General features: G+C 48.2%; 1 protein-coding gene across 4 annotated transcripts in view; it reads right to left on the bottom strand.

The window, feature by feature from the left end:
- pi4kb (phosphatidylinositol 4-kinase, catalytic, beta) overlaps positions 1 to 13,864 on the bottom strand; it is a 116,299-nt gene that overhangs the window by 97,872 nt on the left and 4,563 nt on the right. For 2 of the 4 annotated variants that reach the window (XM_072461395.1, XM_072461394.1), the window contains exons 4-10: positions 12,778 to 12,900; positions 12,214 to 12,477; positions 11,794 to 11,889; positions 7,461 to 7,508; positions 5,807 to 6,034; positions 2,175 to 2,396; positions 20 to 123 (exon numbers count right to left, since the gene is read on the bottom strand). In XM_072461395.1, the coding sequence (XP_072317496.1) occupies positions 20 to 123; positions 2,175 to 2,396; positions 5,807 to 6,034; positions 7,461 to 7,508; positions 11,794 to 11,889; positions 12,214 to 12,477; positions 12,778 to 12,900 (1,085 nt within the window). Of the gene's footprint in view, positions 1 to 19; positions 124 to 2,174; positions 2,397 to 5,806; positions 6,035 to 7,460; positions 7,509 to 11,793; positions 11,890 to 12,213; positions 12,478 to 12,777; positions 12,901 to 13,622; positions 13,657 to 13,864 lie in introns of those variants that run through there. The other 2 variants (XM_072461397.1, XM_072461396.1) reach the window with 2 other exon arrangements.

Raw genomic sequence — 13,864 nt, 5'->3', positions numbered from 1 at the left:
TACTTTGTGCAGTATTTACCTGATGTCTCCGGCCTGGATATAAAGGGTCTCGCGGCTCTCGGTGCTCGTGATGGAGTCGACAGAAAACATACTGATGGTGTCACAGCTGAAGCTTTCAGCGATCTGAAACAAGGAGTACCTGCAGTGTTAGTAAGGAGTACCTGTGTGTGAGTAATGAGTACCTGTGTGTGAGTAATGAGTACCTGCAGTGTTAGTAAGGAGTACCTGCAGTGTGAGTAAGGAGTACCTGCAGTGTGAGTAAGGAGTACCTACAGTGTGAGTACGGAGTACTGCAGTGTGAGTAAGGAGTACCTGTGTGTGAGTAAGGAGTACCTGCAGTGTGAGTAAGGAGTACCTGTGTGTGAGTAAGGAGTACCTGCAGTGTGAGTAAGGAGTACCAGCAGTGGGAGTAAGGAGTACCTGCAGTGGGAGTACCTGCAGTGTGAGTAAGGAGTACCTGCAGTGGGAGTAAGGAGTACCTGCAGTGTGAGTAAGGAGTACCTGCAGTGGGAGTAAGGAGTACCTGCAGTGGGAGTAAGGAGTACCTGCAGAGGGAGTACCTGCAGTGGGAGTAAGGAGTACCTGCAGTGGGAGTACCTGCAGTGTGAGTAAGGAGTACCTGCAGTGGGAGTACCTGCAGTGGGAATAAGGAGTACCTGCAGTGGGAGTACCTGCAGTGTGAGTAAGGAGTACCTGCAGTGGGAGTACCTGCAGTGGGAGTACCTGCAGTGGGAGTAAGGAGTACCTGCAGTGTGAGTAAGGAGTACCTGCAGTGGGAGTACCTGCAGTGGGAGTAAGGAGTACCTGCAGTGGGAGTACCTGCAGTGGGAGTAAGGAGTACCTGCAGTGGGAGTACCTGCAGTGTGAGTAAGGAGTACCTGCAGTGGGAGTACCTGCAGTGGGAGTAAGGAGTACCTGCAGTGGGAGTACCTGCAGTGGGAGTACCTGCAGTGTGAGTAAGGAGTACCTGCAGTGTGAGTACCTGCAGTGGGAGTAAGGAGTACCTGCAGTGGGAGTACCTGCAGTGTGAGTAAGGAGTACCTGCAGTGGGAGTACCTGCAGTGGGAGTAAGGAATACCTGCAGTGGGAGTACCTGCAGTGTGAGTAAGGAGTACCTGCAGTGGGAGTACCTGCAGTGGGAATAAGGAGTACCTGCAGTGGGAGTACCTGCAGTGTGAGTAAGGAGTACCAGCAGTGGGAGTACCTGCAGTGGGAGTACCTGCAGTGGGAGTACCTGCAGTGGGAGTAAGGAGTACCTGCAGTGTGAGTAAGGAGTACCTGCAGTGGGAGTAAGGAGTACCTGCAGTGGGAGTACCTGCAGTGGGAGTAAGGAGTACCTGCAGTGGGAGTACCTGCAGTGTGAGTAAGGAGTACCTGCAGTGGGAGTACCTGCAGTGGGAATAAGGAGTACCTGCAGTGGGAGTACCTGCAGTGTGAGTAAGGAGTACCTGCAGTGGGAGTACCTGCAGTGGGAGTACCTGCAGTGGGAGTACCTGCAGTGGGAGTAAGGAGTACCTGCAGTGTGAGTAAGGAGTACCTGCAGTGGGAGTAAGGAGTACCTGCAGTGGGAGTACCTGCAGTGGGAGTAAGGAGTACCTGCAGTGGGAGTACCTGCAGTGGGAGTAAGGAGTACCTGCAGTGGGAGTACCTGCAGTGTGAGTAAGGAGTACCTGCAGTGGGAGTACCTGCAGTGGGAGTAAGGAGTACCTGCAGTGGGAGTAAGGACTACCTGCAGTGGGAGTACCTGCAGTGGGAGTAAGGAGTACCTGCAGTGGGAGTACCTGCAGTGTGAGTAAGGAGTACCTGCAGTGGGAGTACCTGCAGTGGGAGTAAGGAGTACCTGCAGTGGGAGTACCTGCAGTGTGAGTAAGGAGTACCTGCAGTGGGAGTACCTGCAGTGGGAGTACCTGCAGTGGGAGTACCTGCAGTGTGAGTAAGGAGTACCTGCAGTGTGAGTACCTGCAGTGGGAGTAAGGAGTACCTGCAGTGGGAGTACCTGCAGTGGGAGTACCTGCAGCGGGAGTACCTGCAGTGTGAGTAAGGAGTACCTGCAGTGTGAGTACCTGCAGTGGGAGTAAGGAGTACCTGCAGTGGGAGTACCTGCAGTGGGAGTACCTGCAGCGGGAGTACCTGCAGTGTGAGTAAGGAGTACCTGCAGTGTGAGTAAGGAGTACCTGCAGTGTCCCGAGGTCGTCTGTGCTCCAGGCCTCTTCGTCGTTGTCATAGTTTGGGACGACTGAGAAGGTTCCGGTTCTGGTCTCGCTGGTTTCCGCGGCGACAGCGATGTTCTCCACAGACCTGGTGATCCGGACTCGAGTCTCAGGGATCCGGACCGGAACCAGAGAAGTCTCTATGTCCTCACACTCTAGAACCTCCACATAGATGAGGTACGGAGCCTGAGAGAGGACAGAAGGACTAAACCAGGACTAAAGCAGGACTAAACCGGGTCTAAACCAGGCCTAAAGGGGGTCTAAACCGGGTTTAAACCGGGTCTAAAGCAGGTCTAAAGCAGGTCTAAAGCAGGTCTAAACCAGGTCTAAAGCAGGACTAAAGCAGGTCTAAAGCGGGTCTAAAGCAGGTCTAAACCAGGTCTAAAGCAGGACTAAAGCAGGTCTAAAGCGGGTCTAAAGCAGGACTAAAGCAGGACTAAAGCAGGTCTAAACCAGGTCTAAACCAGGTCTAAACCAGGTCTAAAGCAGGTTCTAAAGCAGGTCTAAACCAGGACTAAACCAGGTCTAAACCAGGTCTAAAGCAGGTTCTAAACCAGGTCTAAAGCAGGTCTAAACCAGGTCTAAACCAGGACTAAAGCAGGTCTAAACCAGGTCTAAAGCAGGTCTAAAGCAGGTCTAAACCGGGTCTAAACCAGGCCTAAAGCGGGTCTAAACCAGGACTAAAGCAGGACAAAAGCAGGTCTAAAGCAGGACTAAAGCAGGTCTAAACCAGGTCTAAACCAGGTCTAAACCAGGACTAAAGCAGGTCTAAACCAGGACTAAAGCAGGTCTAAAGCAGGTCTAAAGCAGGTCTAAACCAGGTCTAAACCAGGTCTAAAGCAGGTTCTAAAGCAGGTCTAAACCAGGACTAAACCAGGTCTAAACCAGGTCTAAAGCAGGTTCTAAACCAGGTCTAAAGCAGGTCTAAACCAGGTCTAAACCAGGACTAAAGCAGGTCTAAACCAGGTCTAAAGCAGGTCTAAAGCAGGTCTAAACCGGGTCTAAACCAGGCCTAAAGCGGGTCTAAACAGGGTCTAAACTGGGTCTAAACCGGGTCTAAAGCGGGTCTAAACCAGGACTAAAGCAGGACAAAAGCAGGTCTAAAGCAGGACTAAAGCAGGTCTAAACCAGGTCTAAACCAGGTCTAAACCAGGTCTAAACCAGGACTAAAGCAGGACTGAAGCAGGTCTAAACCAGGTCTAAACCAGGTCTAAACCAGGTCTAAACCAGGTCTAAAGCAGGTCTAAAGCAGGACTAAAGCAGGACTAAAGCAGGACTGAAGCAGGTCCAAACCAGGTCTAAACCAGGTCTAAACCAGGACTAAAGCAGGACTAAAGCGGGTCTAAAGCAGGACTAAAGCAGGACTAAAGCAGGACTAAAGCAGGACTAAACCAGGTCTAAAGCAGGACTAAAGCAGGTCTAAAGCAGGTCTAAAGCAGGACTAAAGCGGGTCTAAAGCAGGACTAAAGTAGGACTAAAGCAGGTCTAAAGCAGGTCTAAAGCAGGACTAAAGCAGGTCTAAAGCAGGTCTAAAGCAGGACTAAAGCAGGACTAAAGCAGGACTAAAGCAGGACTAAAGCAGGACTAAAGCAGGTCTAAAGCAGGACTAAAGCAGGACTAAAGCAGGTCTAAAGCAGGACTAAAGCAGGACTAAAGCAGGACTAAAGCAGGACTAAAACAGGTCTAAAGCAGGACTAAAGCAGGTCTAAAGCAGTACTAAAGCAGGACTAAAGCAGGACTAAAGCAGGACTAAAGCAGGTCTAAAGCAGGACTAAAGCAGGACTAAAGCAGGTCCAAACCAGGACTAAAGCAGGTCTAAAGCAGGACTAAAGCAGGTCTAAAGCAGTACTAAAGCAGGACTAAAGCAGGACTAAAGCAGGACTAAAGCAGGTCTAAAGCAGGACTAAAGCAGGACTAAAGCAGGTCTAAAGCAGGACTAAAGCAGGACTAAAGCAGGTCTAAAGCAGGACTAAAGCAGGACTAAAGCAGGTCTAAAGCAGGACTAAAGCAGGTCTAAAGCAGGTCTAAAGCAGGTCTAAAGCAGGACTAAAGCAGGTCTAAAGCAGGACTAAAGCAGGACTAAAGCAGGTCTAAAGCAGGACTAAAGCAGGACTAAAGCAGGTCTAAAGCAGGACTAAAGCAGGTCTAAAGCAGGACTAAAGCAGGTCTAAAGCAGGACTAAAGCAGGTCTAAAGCAGGACTAAAGCAGGACTAAAGCAGGTCTAAAGCAGGACTAAAGCAGGACTAAAGCAGGACTAAAGCAGGTCTAAAGCAGGACTAAAGCAGGTATAAAGCAGGACTAAAGCAGGACTAAACCAGGACTAAAGCAGGACTAAAGCAGGTCTAAAGCAGGTCTAAAGCAGGTCTAAAGCAGGTCTAAAGCAGGTCTAAAGCAGGTCTAAACCAGGTCTAAAGCAGGTCTAAAGCAGGACTAAAGCAGGTCTAAAGCAGGACTAAAGCAGGACTAAAGCAGGTCTAAAGCAGGACTAAAGCAGGACTAAAGCAGGACTAAAGCAGGTCTAAAGCAGGACTAAAGCAGGACTAAAGCAGGACTAAAGCAGGACTAAAGCAGGACTAAAGCAGGTCTAAAGCAGGTCTAAAGCAGGACTAAAGCAGGACTAAAGCAGGACTAAAGCAGGTCTAAAGCAGGTCTAAAGCAGGAGTAAAGCAGGACTAAAGCAGGACTAAAGCAGGTCTAAAGCAGGACTAAAGCAGGTCTAAAGCAGGACTAAAGCAGGACTAAAGCAGGTCTAAAGCAGGACTAAAGCAGGACTAAAGCAGGTCTAAAGCAGGACTAAAGCAGGACTAAAGCAGGACTAAAGCAGGACTAAAGCAGGTCTAAAGCAGGACTAAAACAGGACTAAAGCAGGACTAAAGCAGGTCTAAAGCAGGTCTAAAGCAGGACTAAAGCAGGTCTAAAGCAGGACTAAAGCAGGACTAAAGCAGGTCTAAAGCAGGACTAAAGCAGGACTTAAGCAGGACTTAAGCAGGTCTAAAGCAGGACTAAAGCAGGACTAAAGCAGGTCTAAAGCAGGACTAAAGCAGGACTAAAGCAGGACTAAAGCAGGACTAAAGCAGGACTAAAGCAGGTCTAAAGCAGGACTAAAGCAGGTCCAAACCAGGACTAAAGCAGGTCTAAAGCAGGACTAAAGCAGGTCTAAACCAGGACTAAAGCAGGTCTAAAGCAGGTCTAAACCAGGACTAAAGCAGGTCTAAAGCAGGACTAAAGCAGGTCTAAAGCAGGTCCAAACCAGGACTAAAGCAGGTCTAAAGCAGGTCTAAAGCAGGTCTAAACCAGGACTAAAGCAGGTCTAAAGCAGGTCTAAACCAGGACTAAAGCAGGTCTAAAGCAGTTCTAAACCAGGACTAAAGCAGGACTAAACCAGGACTAAAGCAGGTCTAAAGCAGGACTAAAGCAGGTCTAAAGCAGGTCCAAACCAGGACTAAAGCAGGTCTAAAGCAGGTCTAAAGCAGGTCTAAACCAGGACTAAAGCAGGTCTAAAGCAGGTCTAAACCAGGACTAAAGCAGGTCTAAAGCAGTTCTAAACCAGGACTAAAGCAGGTCTAAAGCAGGACTAAAGCAGGTCCGGTCTCACCTTGTCCTTGGAGTTGAGCACTACGGCCTGGGTGTGTGGTACTCGGACCACGTGGTGCTGGAATTGGGCCGTCGGGAGCCAGACTCGGGCCGGCAGTTTGTGGTTGAGCAGCGACAGTTCTGAGATCAGTCTGTGCGTCTTCTGCTCCTTTGTAGGTAACGTCGCCAAACGCTTCCCGATGCCCAAGAGAGACTTCACGAACTCTCTCTGTGGAGCCAAGCGCACCGGCTGTCAGGGACCAGAGAGCAGGAGACGGGGTCAGAACCCGGAGCAGGTCAGAGCAGAGCATTAGACCCAAACATTAAGGTTGAGAAGACAGACCATGAGAATATTGTATCTGAGAAGCTCAGAAACAGAAAAGCTCCCACTCCACCATCTGAGATCAGGACCAGGACCAGGACCAGGACCAGGACCAGGACCAGAACCAGACTCCAGGACCAGGACCAGGACCAGACTCCAGGACCAGGACCAGGACCAGACTCCAGGACCAGGACCAGACTCCAGGACCAGGACCAGGACCAGGACCAGGACCAGGACCAGCTCTAACCAACATTCAGATTTATTCAGATAATTCTGGGCCTTTTTATGAAGAAAAAAATGTAAGCGACAGAAAAGTTTGAGTTTGAGATCTTTGGTCAGGTCAGTATGAAAAATGAACAAACAAAGAGATATCAATTTGAAACGTCTGCAGGTTACTTCCGTAATAAATGTAAGAAAATGTAATGTTTTCATATAAATTAAGGCCAAATTGTCCAATTTATTTTGGGACATTAAAATCTGACAAATGGACAGAGCAGATTTATATTTGTTGACATATTAGATACAAAGACATTTACAGAGAGGACGCAAAGTATGTCCACATGTGAACAACTGTGTGCCTCAGACTCTCTGGATTTTGAAATGTGGAGAATGTGCCAGAGCGCCGTAAATGATGGCGTTCGTTTACGGCGCACCACGTTAAAAGCGCCGCTTTATTTTGTAAAAGTGTCGGAAAACACACCACGACGATGCGCCGTGATGCTGCCGAGTCCCCCGGGCCCCCGAGTCCCCCGGGCCCCCCAAGTCCCCCGGGTGTTTTCAAATCCTATCTGAAAGCCTGGCTTGGAGCGGGAGCGACTTTAAGGCCAGATCTTTATGTCTTTGTGGAAAACATCTTCAGGTAAAGATTGGACAGTTTTGAAAGTTTGTTAAGAGCAAACTGAGCAGAATATTCCAGAAGAGTTTCACTGCTGAGTCTGGTCTTAGTAAGTAAGTAAGTAAGTAAGTAAGTAAGTAAATTTTATTTATATAGCACCTTTCACAGACAGAGGTCACAAAGTGCTTCACAAAACACAGAATAAAACAAAGGGTTCTGGTCTTAAAGGGTTCTGGTCTTAAAGGGTTCTGGTCTTAAAGGGTTCTGGTCTTAAAGGGTTCTGGTCTTAGAGAGATGGTTCTGATCCTGTTTTGATCCTGGTTTGATCCTGGTTTGATCCTGGTTTGATCCTGGTTTGAGCCACATGTGAACCTGATTGGTTTAAACCCAAAGGTGGAGGTAAATACCACTGTTTTCACAGAAGAAAAGTGAAATTGATCAGCTCTGATTGGAGGAAACAGAGAACGCCCTTGGCCCTGATTGGTTCTCCTGCATTTCCCAGAGTGCATCTGGACTCACAGGTACGGACTCAGACTCAGTCGGACTCTCGGAGCCAGACTCAGTGTCCTGAGGGTCAAAGGTTAGGTTCATCACATTTATCACACATAACGTATAAAATAACTCTATCACATGTGTTTATCTCAAGGCTAAAACAAGTTCATAGATTAATCCATATTCATCCAATACATTAATACATAATACATAATACATAATACATTAATGCATAATAAATAATACATTAATACATTAATGCATAATACATTAATACATAATACATTAATGCATAATACATTAATGCATAATACATTAATACATAATACATTAATACATAATACATTAATGCATAATACATTAATGCATAATACATTAATGCATAATACATTAATACATAATACATTAATGCATAATACATAATACATTAATGCATAATACATTAATATATAATACATTAATACATAATACATTAATACATTAATATATAATACATTGATGCATTAATACATTAATAATCATCCCTGTAAATGCACCAGAAAACAGTTTTTCAACCATTGGTCCTGGACAAACTATCTATAAATCTAAAAAGAACATTAATTAAACAAGTAAAGATTCAACATGACGGCTGTGAAAAACAGAACATACATGAAAGTGACAGTCACAGTCACAGTCAGAGTGACAGTCACAGTGACAGTGATAGTCAGTCTCAGTCACAGTCACAGTCACAGTGACAGTGACAGTCACAGTCACAGTCACAGTGACAGTCACAGTCACAGTGACAGTGACAGTCACAGTGACAGTGACAGTCACAGTCACAGTCACAGTGACAGTGACAGTCACAGTGACAGTGACAGTCACAGTCACAGTGACAGTGACAGTGACAGTCACAGTCACAGTGACAGTGACAGTGACAGTCACAGTCACAGTGACAGTGACAGTCACAGTCACAGTGACAGTGACAGTCACAGTCACAGTGACAGTGACAGTGACAGTCACAGTCACAGTGACAGTCACAGTGACAGTCACAGTCACAGTGACAGTGACAGTCACAGTGACAGTGACAGTCACAGTCACAGTGACAGTGACAGTCACAGTGACAGTCACAGTCACAGTGACAGTCACAGTGACAGTGACAGTCACAGTCACAGTCACAGTGACAGTGACAGTCACAGTCAGAGTGACAGTCACAGTGACAGTGATAGATAGTCAGTCACAGTCACAGTGACAGTGACAGTGACAGTGACAGTCACAGTCACAGTCACAGTCACAGTCACAGTGACAGTCACAGTCACAGTCACAGTGACAGTCACAGTCACAGTCACAGTGACAGTCACAGTCACAGTGACAGTGACAGTCACAGTCACAGTCACAGTGACAGTCACAGTCACAGTCACAGTGACAGTCACAGTCACAGTCACAGTCACAGTGACAGTCACAGTCACTGTCACTGTCACTGTGACTGTGACTGTGACTGTGACTGTCACAGTGACAGTCACAGTGACAGTGACAGTCACAGTGACAGTCACAGTGACAGTGACAGTCACAGTGACAGTGACAGTCACAGTGACAGTGACAGTCACAGTGACAGTGACAGTGACAGTGACAGTCACAGTGACAGTCACAGTGACAGTCACAGTGACAGTCACAGTGACAGTGACAGTCACAGTGACAGTCACAGTGACAGTCACAGTGACAGTCACAGTGACAGTCACAGTGACAGTCACAGTGACAGTCACAGTGACAGTGACAGTCACAGTGACAGTCACAGTCACAGTGAAAGTGACAGTGACAGTCACAGTGACAGTGACAGTCACAGTGACAGTCACAGTCACAGTGACAGTCACAGTCACAGTGACAGTGACAGTGACAGTGACAGTCACAGTGACAGTCACAGTCACAGTGACAGTCACAGTCACAGTGACAGTCACAGTCACAGTGACAGTGACAGTGACAGTGACAGTCACAGTGACAGTCACAGTCACAGTGACAGTCACAGTCACAGTCAGTCACAGTCACAGTGACAGTCAGTCACAGTCACAGTCACAGTCACAGTGACAGTCAGTCACAGTCACAGTGACAGTGATAGTGACAGTGACAGTGATAGTGACAGTGACAGTGACAGTGACAGTGACAGTGACAGTGACAGTCACAGTGACAGTGATAGTGACAGTGACAGTGACAGTGACAGTCACAGTGACAGTGACAGTGACAGTCACAGTGACAGTCACAGTGACAGTGACAGTCACAGTCACAGTCACAGTCACAGTGACAGTCACAGTGACAGTCACAGTGACAGTGACAGTCACAGTGACAGTCACAGTGACAGTGACAGTCACAGTGACAGTCACAGTGACAGTCACAGTGACAGTGACAGTCACAGTGACAGTGACAGTCACAGTGACAGTCACAGTGACAGTCACAGTGACAGTGACAGTCACAGTGACAGTCACAGTGACAGTGACAGTCACAGTCACAGTCACAGTGACAGTCACAGTGACAGTGACAGTCACAGTGACAGTCACAGTGACAGTGACAGTCACAGTGACAGTGACAGTCACAGTGACAGTCACAGTGACAGTGACAGTCACAGTGACAGTGACAGTCACAGTGACAGTCACAGTCACAGTGACAGTCACAGTGACAGTGACAGTCACAGTGACAGTCACAGTGACAGTGACAGTGACAGTGACAGTCACAGTCACAGTGACAGTGACAGTCACAGTGACAGTGACAGTGACAGTGACAGTCACAGTCACAGTGACAGTGACAGTCACAGTGACAGTCACAGTCACAGTGACAGTCACAGTGACAGCGACAGTCACAGTCACAGTGACAGTGACAGTCACAGTGACAGTCACAGTCACAGTGACAGTCACAGTGACAGCGACAGTCAGTCACAGTGACAGTCACAGTCACAGTGACAGTCACAGTGACAGCGACAGTCACAGTCACAGTGACAGTCACAGTGACAGCGACAGTCACAGTGACAGTCACAGTCACAGTCACAGTGACAGTCACAGTGACAGTCACAGTGACAGTCACAGTCACAGTGACAGTCACAGTCACAGTGACAGTGACAGTGACAGTGACAGTCACAGTGACAGTGACAGTGACAGTCAAAGTCACAGTGACAGTCACAGTGACAGTCACAGTGACAGTCACAGTGACAGTCACAGTGACAGTCACAGTGACAGTCACAGTGACAGTCACAGTGACAGTCACAGTGACAGTCACAGTGACAGTCACAGTGACAGTCACAGTGACAGTCACAGTGACAGTCACAGTGACAGTCACAGTCAAAGTCACAGTGACAGTGACAGTCAAAGTCACAGTGACAGTCAAAGTCACAGTCAAAGTCACAGTGACAGTGACAGTCACAGTGACAGTGACAGTGACAGTCAAAGTCACAGTGACAGTCAAAGTCACAGTCACAGTGACAGTGACAGTGACAGTCACAGTCACAGTGACAGTCACAGTGACAGTGACAGTCACAGTGACAGTCACAGTGACAGTGACAGTCACAGTGACAGTGACAGTCACAGTGACAGTCACAGTCACAGTGACAGTCACAGTGACAGTGACAGTCACAGTGACAGTCACAGTGACAGTCACAGTGACAGTCACAGTGACAGTCACAGTGACAGTCACAGTGACAGTCACAGTGACAGTCACAGTGACAGTCACAGTGACAGTCACAGTGACAGTCACAGTGACAGTCACAGTGACAGTCACAGTGACAGTCACAGTGACAGTCACAGTGACAGTCACAGTGACAGTCACAGTGACAGTCACAGTGACAGTCACAGTGACAGTCACAGTGACAGTCACAGTGACAGTCACAGTGACAGTCACAGTGACAGTCACAGTGACAGTCACAGTCAAAGTCACAGTGACAGTCACAGTCACAGTGACAGTCAAAGTCACAGTCACAGTGACAGTGACAGTCACAGTGACAGTGACAGTCAAAGTCACAGTGACAGTCAAAGTCACAGTGACAGTCAAAGTCACAGTCACAGTGACAGTGACAGTCACAGTGACAGTCACAGTCACAGTGACAGTGACAGTCACAGTCACAGTGACAGTCACAGTCACAGTGACAGTGACAGTCACAGTGACAGTGACAGTCACAGTGACAGTGACAGTGACAGTCAAAGTCACAGTGACAGTGACAGTCAAAGTCACAGTGACAGTGACAGTGACAGTAACCCTAACCCAAACCCTAACCCTAACCCGTTAGTGACAGACCTAACCCAACAGAAACAGTAATAACCAACCCTAACCCTATTAGAAATGTACTAGTTAAATTAGAAGTATTAAACATTCACACAGTGGTCAGTCTCAGTCTCTGGGTCAGTACCTGCTCTGGACTCTCCACTCGAGGGTTAGACGAGGTTCTCTTGAGGCTGGAGCTCGGTGTCACAGAGAGGCTCACCGTGGCATCTGACTTAGAGCGCTGCAACACACGGCAGAGTGGTTATCCTGAGTCTGAGCTCACTGACAACAGTGTGTGTTATACACAACAGTACACACAACAGTGTGTGTTATACACAACAGTGTGTGTTATACACAACAGTGTGTGTTATACACAACAGTGTGTGTTACACACAACGGTACACACAACAGTGTGTGTTACACACAACAGTACACACAACAGTGTGTGTTATACACAACAGTGTGTTATACACAACAGTGTGTGTTATACACAACAGTGTGTGTTCTAGTGTGATAACCTGTTCTAGTCGGTTGTAGTGTGTTCCAGTGTGATTGACAGCTTTACCTGATGTGTGCGTCGGTGGCTCACGTGCACGGCTCCGCTCACGTGCACACTCCGGGGCTCGCTCACGTGCACGGCTGCACTCACGTGGAGGCCCCGGGCCCCTCGTGCACGTGCACTGGGCTGCAGTTCATCTGACAGGATGAGTTTCCTCAGTTTGGAGCCTCTGGAGTGAGTCTGTGTAGATAGATGCATGTCACTGGAGTAGGCCCCCAGGAGCCACGCACAGGTGAGGCTGAAGGGGACGGAGCCACGGCACCGATACACCTGCCAATCACACGCAAGAGCCAATCAGAGGAGAGAAACACAGGACTTGTTACAGCAGTAGAAGTACACTGTAGGACTTGTTACCGCAGTAGAAGTACACAGTAGGACTTGTTACAGCAGTAGAAGTACACTGTAGGACTTGTTACAGCAGTAGAAGTACACAATAGGACTTGTTACAGCAGTAGAAGTACACAGTAGGACTTGTTACAGCAGTAGAAGTACACAGTAGCATTTGTTACGGCAGTAGAAGTACACAGTAGGACTTGTTACTGCAGTATAATGCAGTAAAAGTATACATACTAGGTAAGGCTTGATGGCGTCGCCCACGTGCGCGTCCATGTGCACGAACATGTTGAGCAACTGTGGAAGAAAAAAGTCCACTTCCGAGTCCAGAAAACTGAACAGTCTGTTCCCGATGTACGCCTGGAAAACAACACAAGTGAGCAGGTACCAGAGCCGGTACCAGAGCAGGTACCAGAGCCGGTACCAGAGCAGGGACCAGAGCAGGTACCAGAGCAGGGACCAGAGCCGGTACCAGAGCAGGTACCAGAGCCGGTACCAGAGCCGGTACCAGAGCAGGGACCAGAGCAGGTACCAGAGCCGGTACCAGAGCAGGTACCAGAGCCGGTACCAGAGCCGGTACCAGAGCCGGACAGAAGGAGGGACTAAGGACAGAAGGAGGGACTAAGGACAGAGGGAGGAGCTAAGGACAGAAGGAGGGACTAAGGACAGAAGGAGGGACTAAGGACAGAGGGAGGAGCTAAGGACAGAAGGAGGGACTAAGGACAGAGGGAGGAGCTAAGGACAGAAGGAGGGACTAAGGACAGAGGGAGGAGCTAAGGACAGAAGGAGGGACTAAGGACAGAGGGAGGAGCTAAGGACAGAGGGAGGACAGAGGGAGGAGCATAGGACAGAGGGAGGAGCTAAGGACAGAAGGAGGGACTAAGGACAGAGGGAGGAGCTAAGGACAGAGGGAGGACAGAGGGAGGAGCTTAGGACAGAGGGAGGAGCTATGGACAGAAGGAGGGACTGAGGACAGAGGGAGGAGCTAAGGACAGAGGGAGGACAGAGGGAGGAGCTAAGGACAGAGGACTCTGGAACATTTGAACATGTTTAATCTACTGTTACTACTACAGTAGTAGTACCTGTACTCCTGGGTCTTTGGAGCTGTATAAATATGAAATGCAGTAGTATCTGCAGTAACAGTAGTAGTACCTGTACTCCTGGGTCTTTGGAGCTGTATAAATATGAAATGCAGTAGTATCTGCAGTAACAGTAGTAGTACCTGTACTCCTGGGTCTTTGGAGCTGTATAAATATGAAATGCAGTAGTATCTGCAGTAACAGTAGTAGTACCTGTACTCCTGGGTCTTTGGAGCTGTATAAAT

This window comes from Eucyclogobius newberryi, unplaced genomic scaffold (genome assembly GCF_026437365.1).
Source record: "Eucyclogobius newberryi isolate DKJ021-1_F unplaced genomic scaffold, fEucNew1.0.hap1 SCAF_3, whole genome shotgun sequence".
Taxonomy (NCBI): Eukaryota; Metazoa; Chordata; class Actinopteri; order Gobiiformes; family Gobiidae; genus Eucyclogobius; species Eucyclogobius newberryi.
Note: the sequence above shows the minus strand (reverse complement) of the source record. Positions and strands in the feature narration are given on the sequence as shown.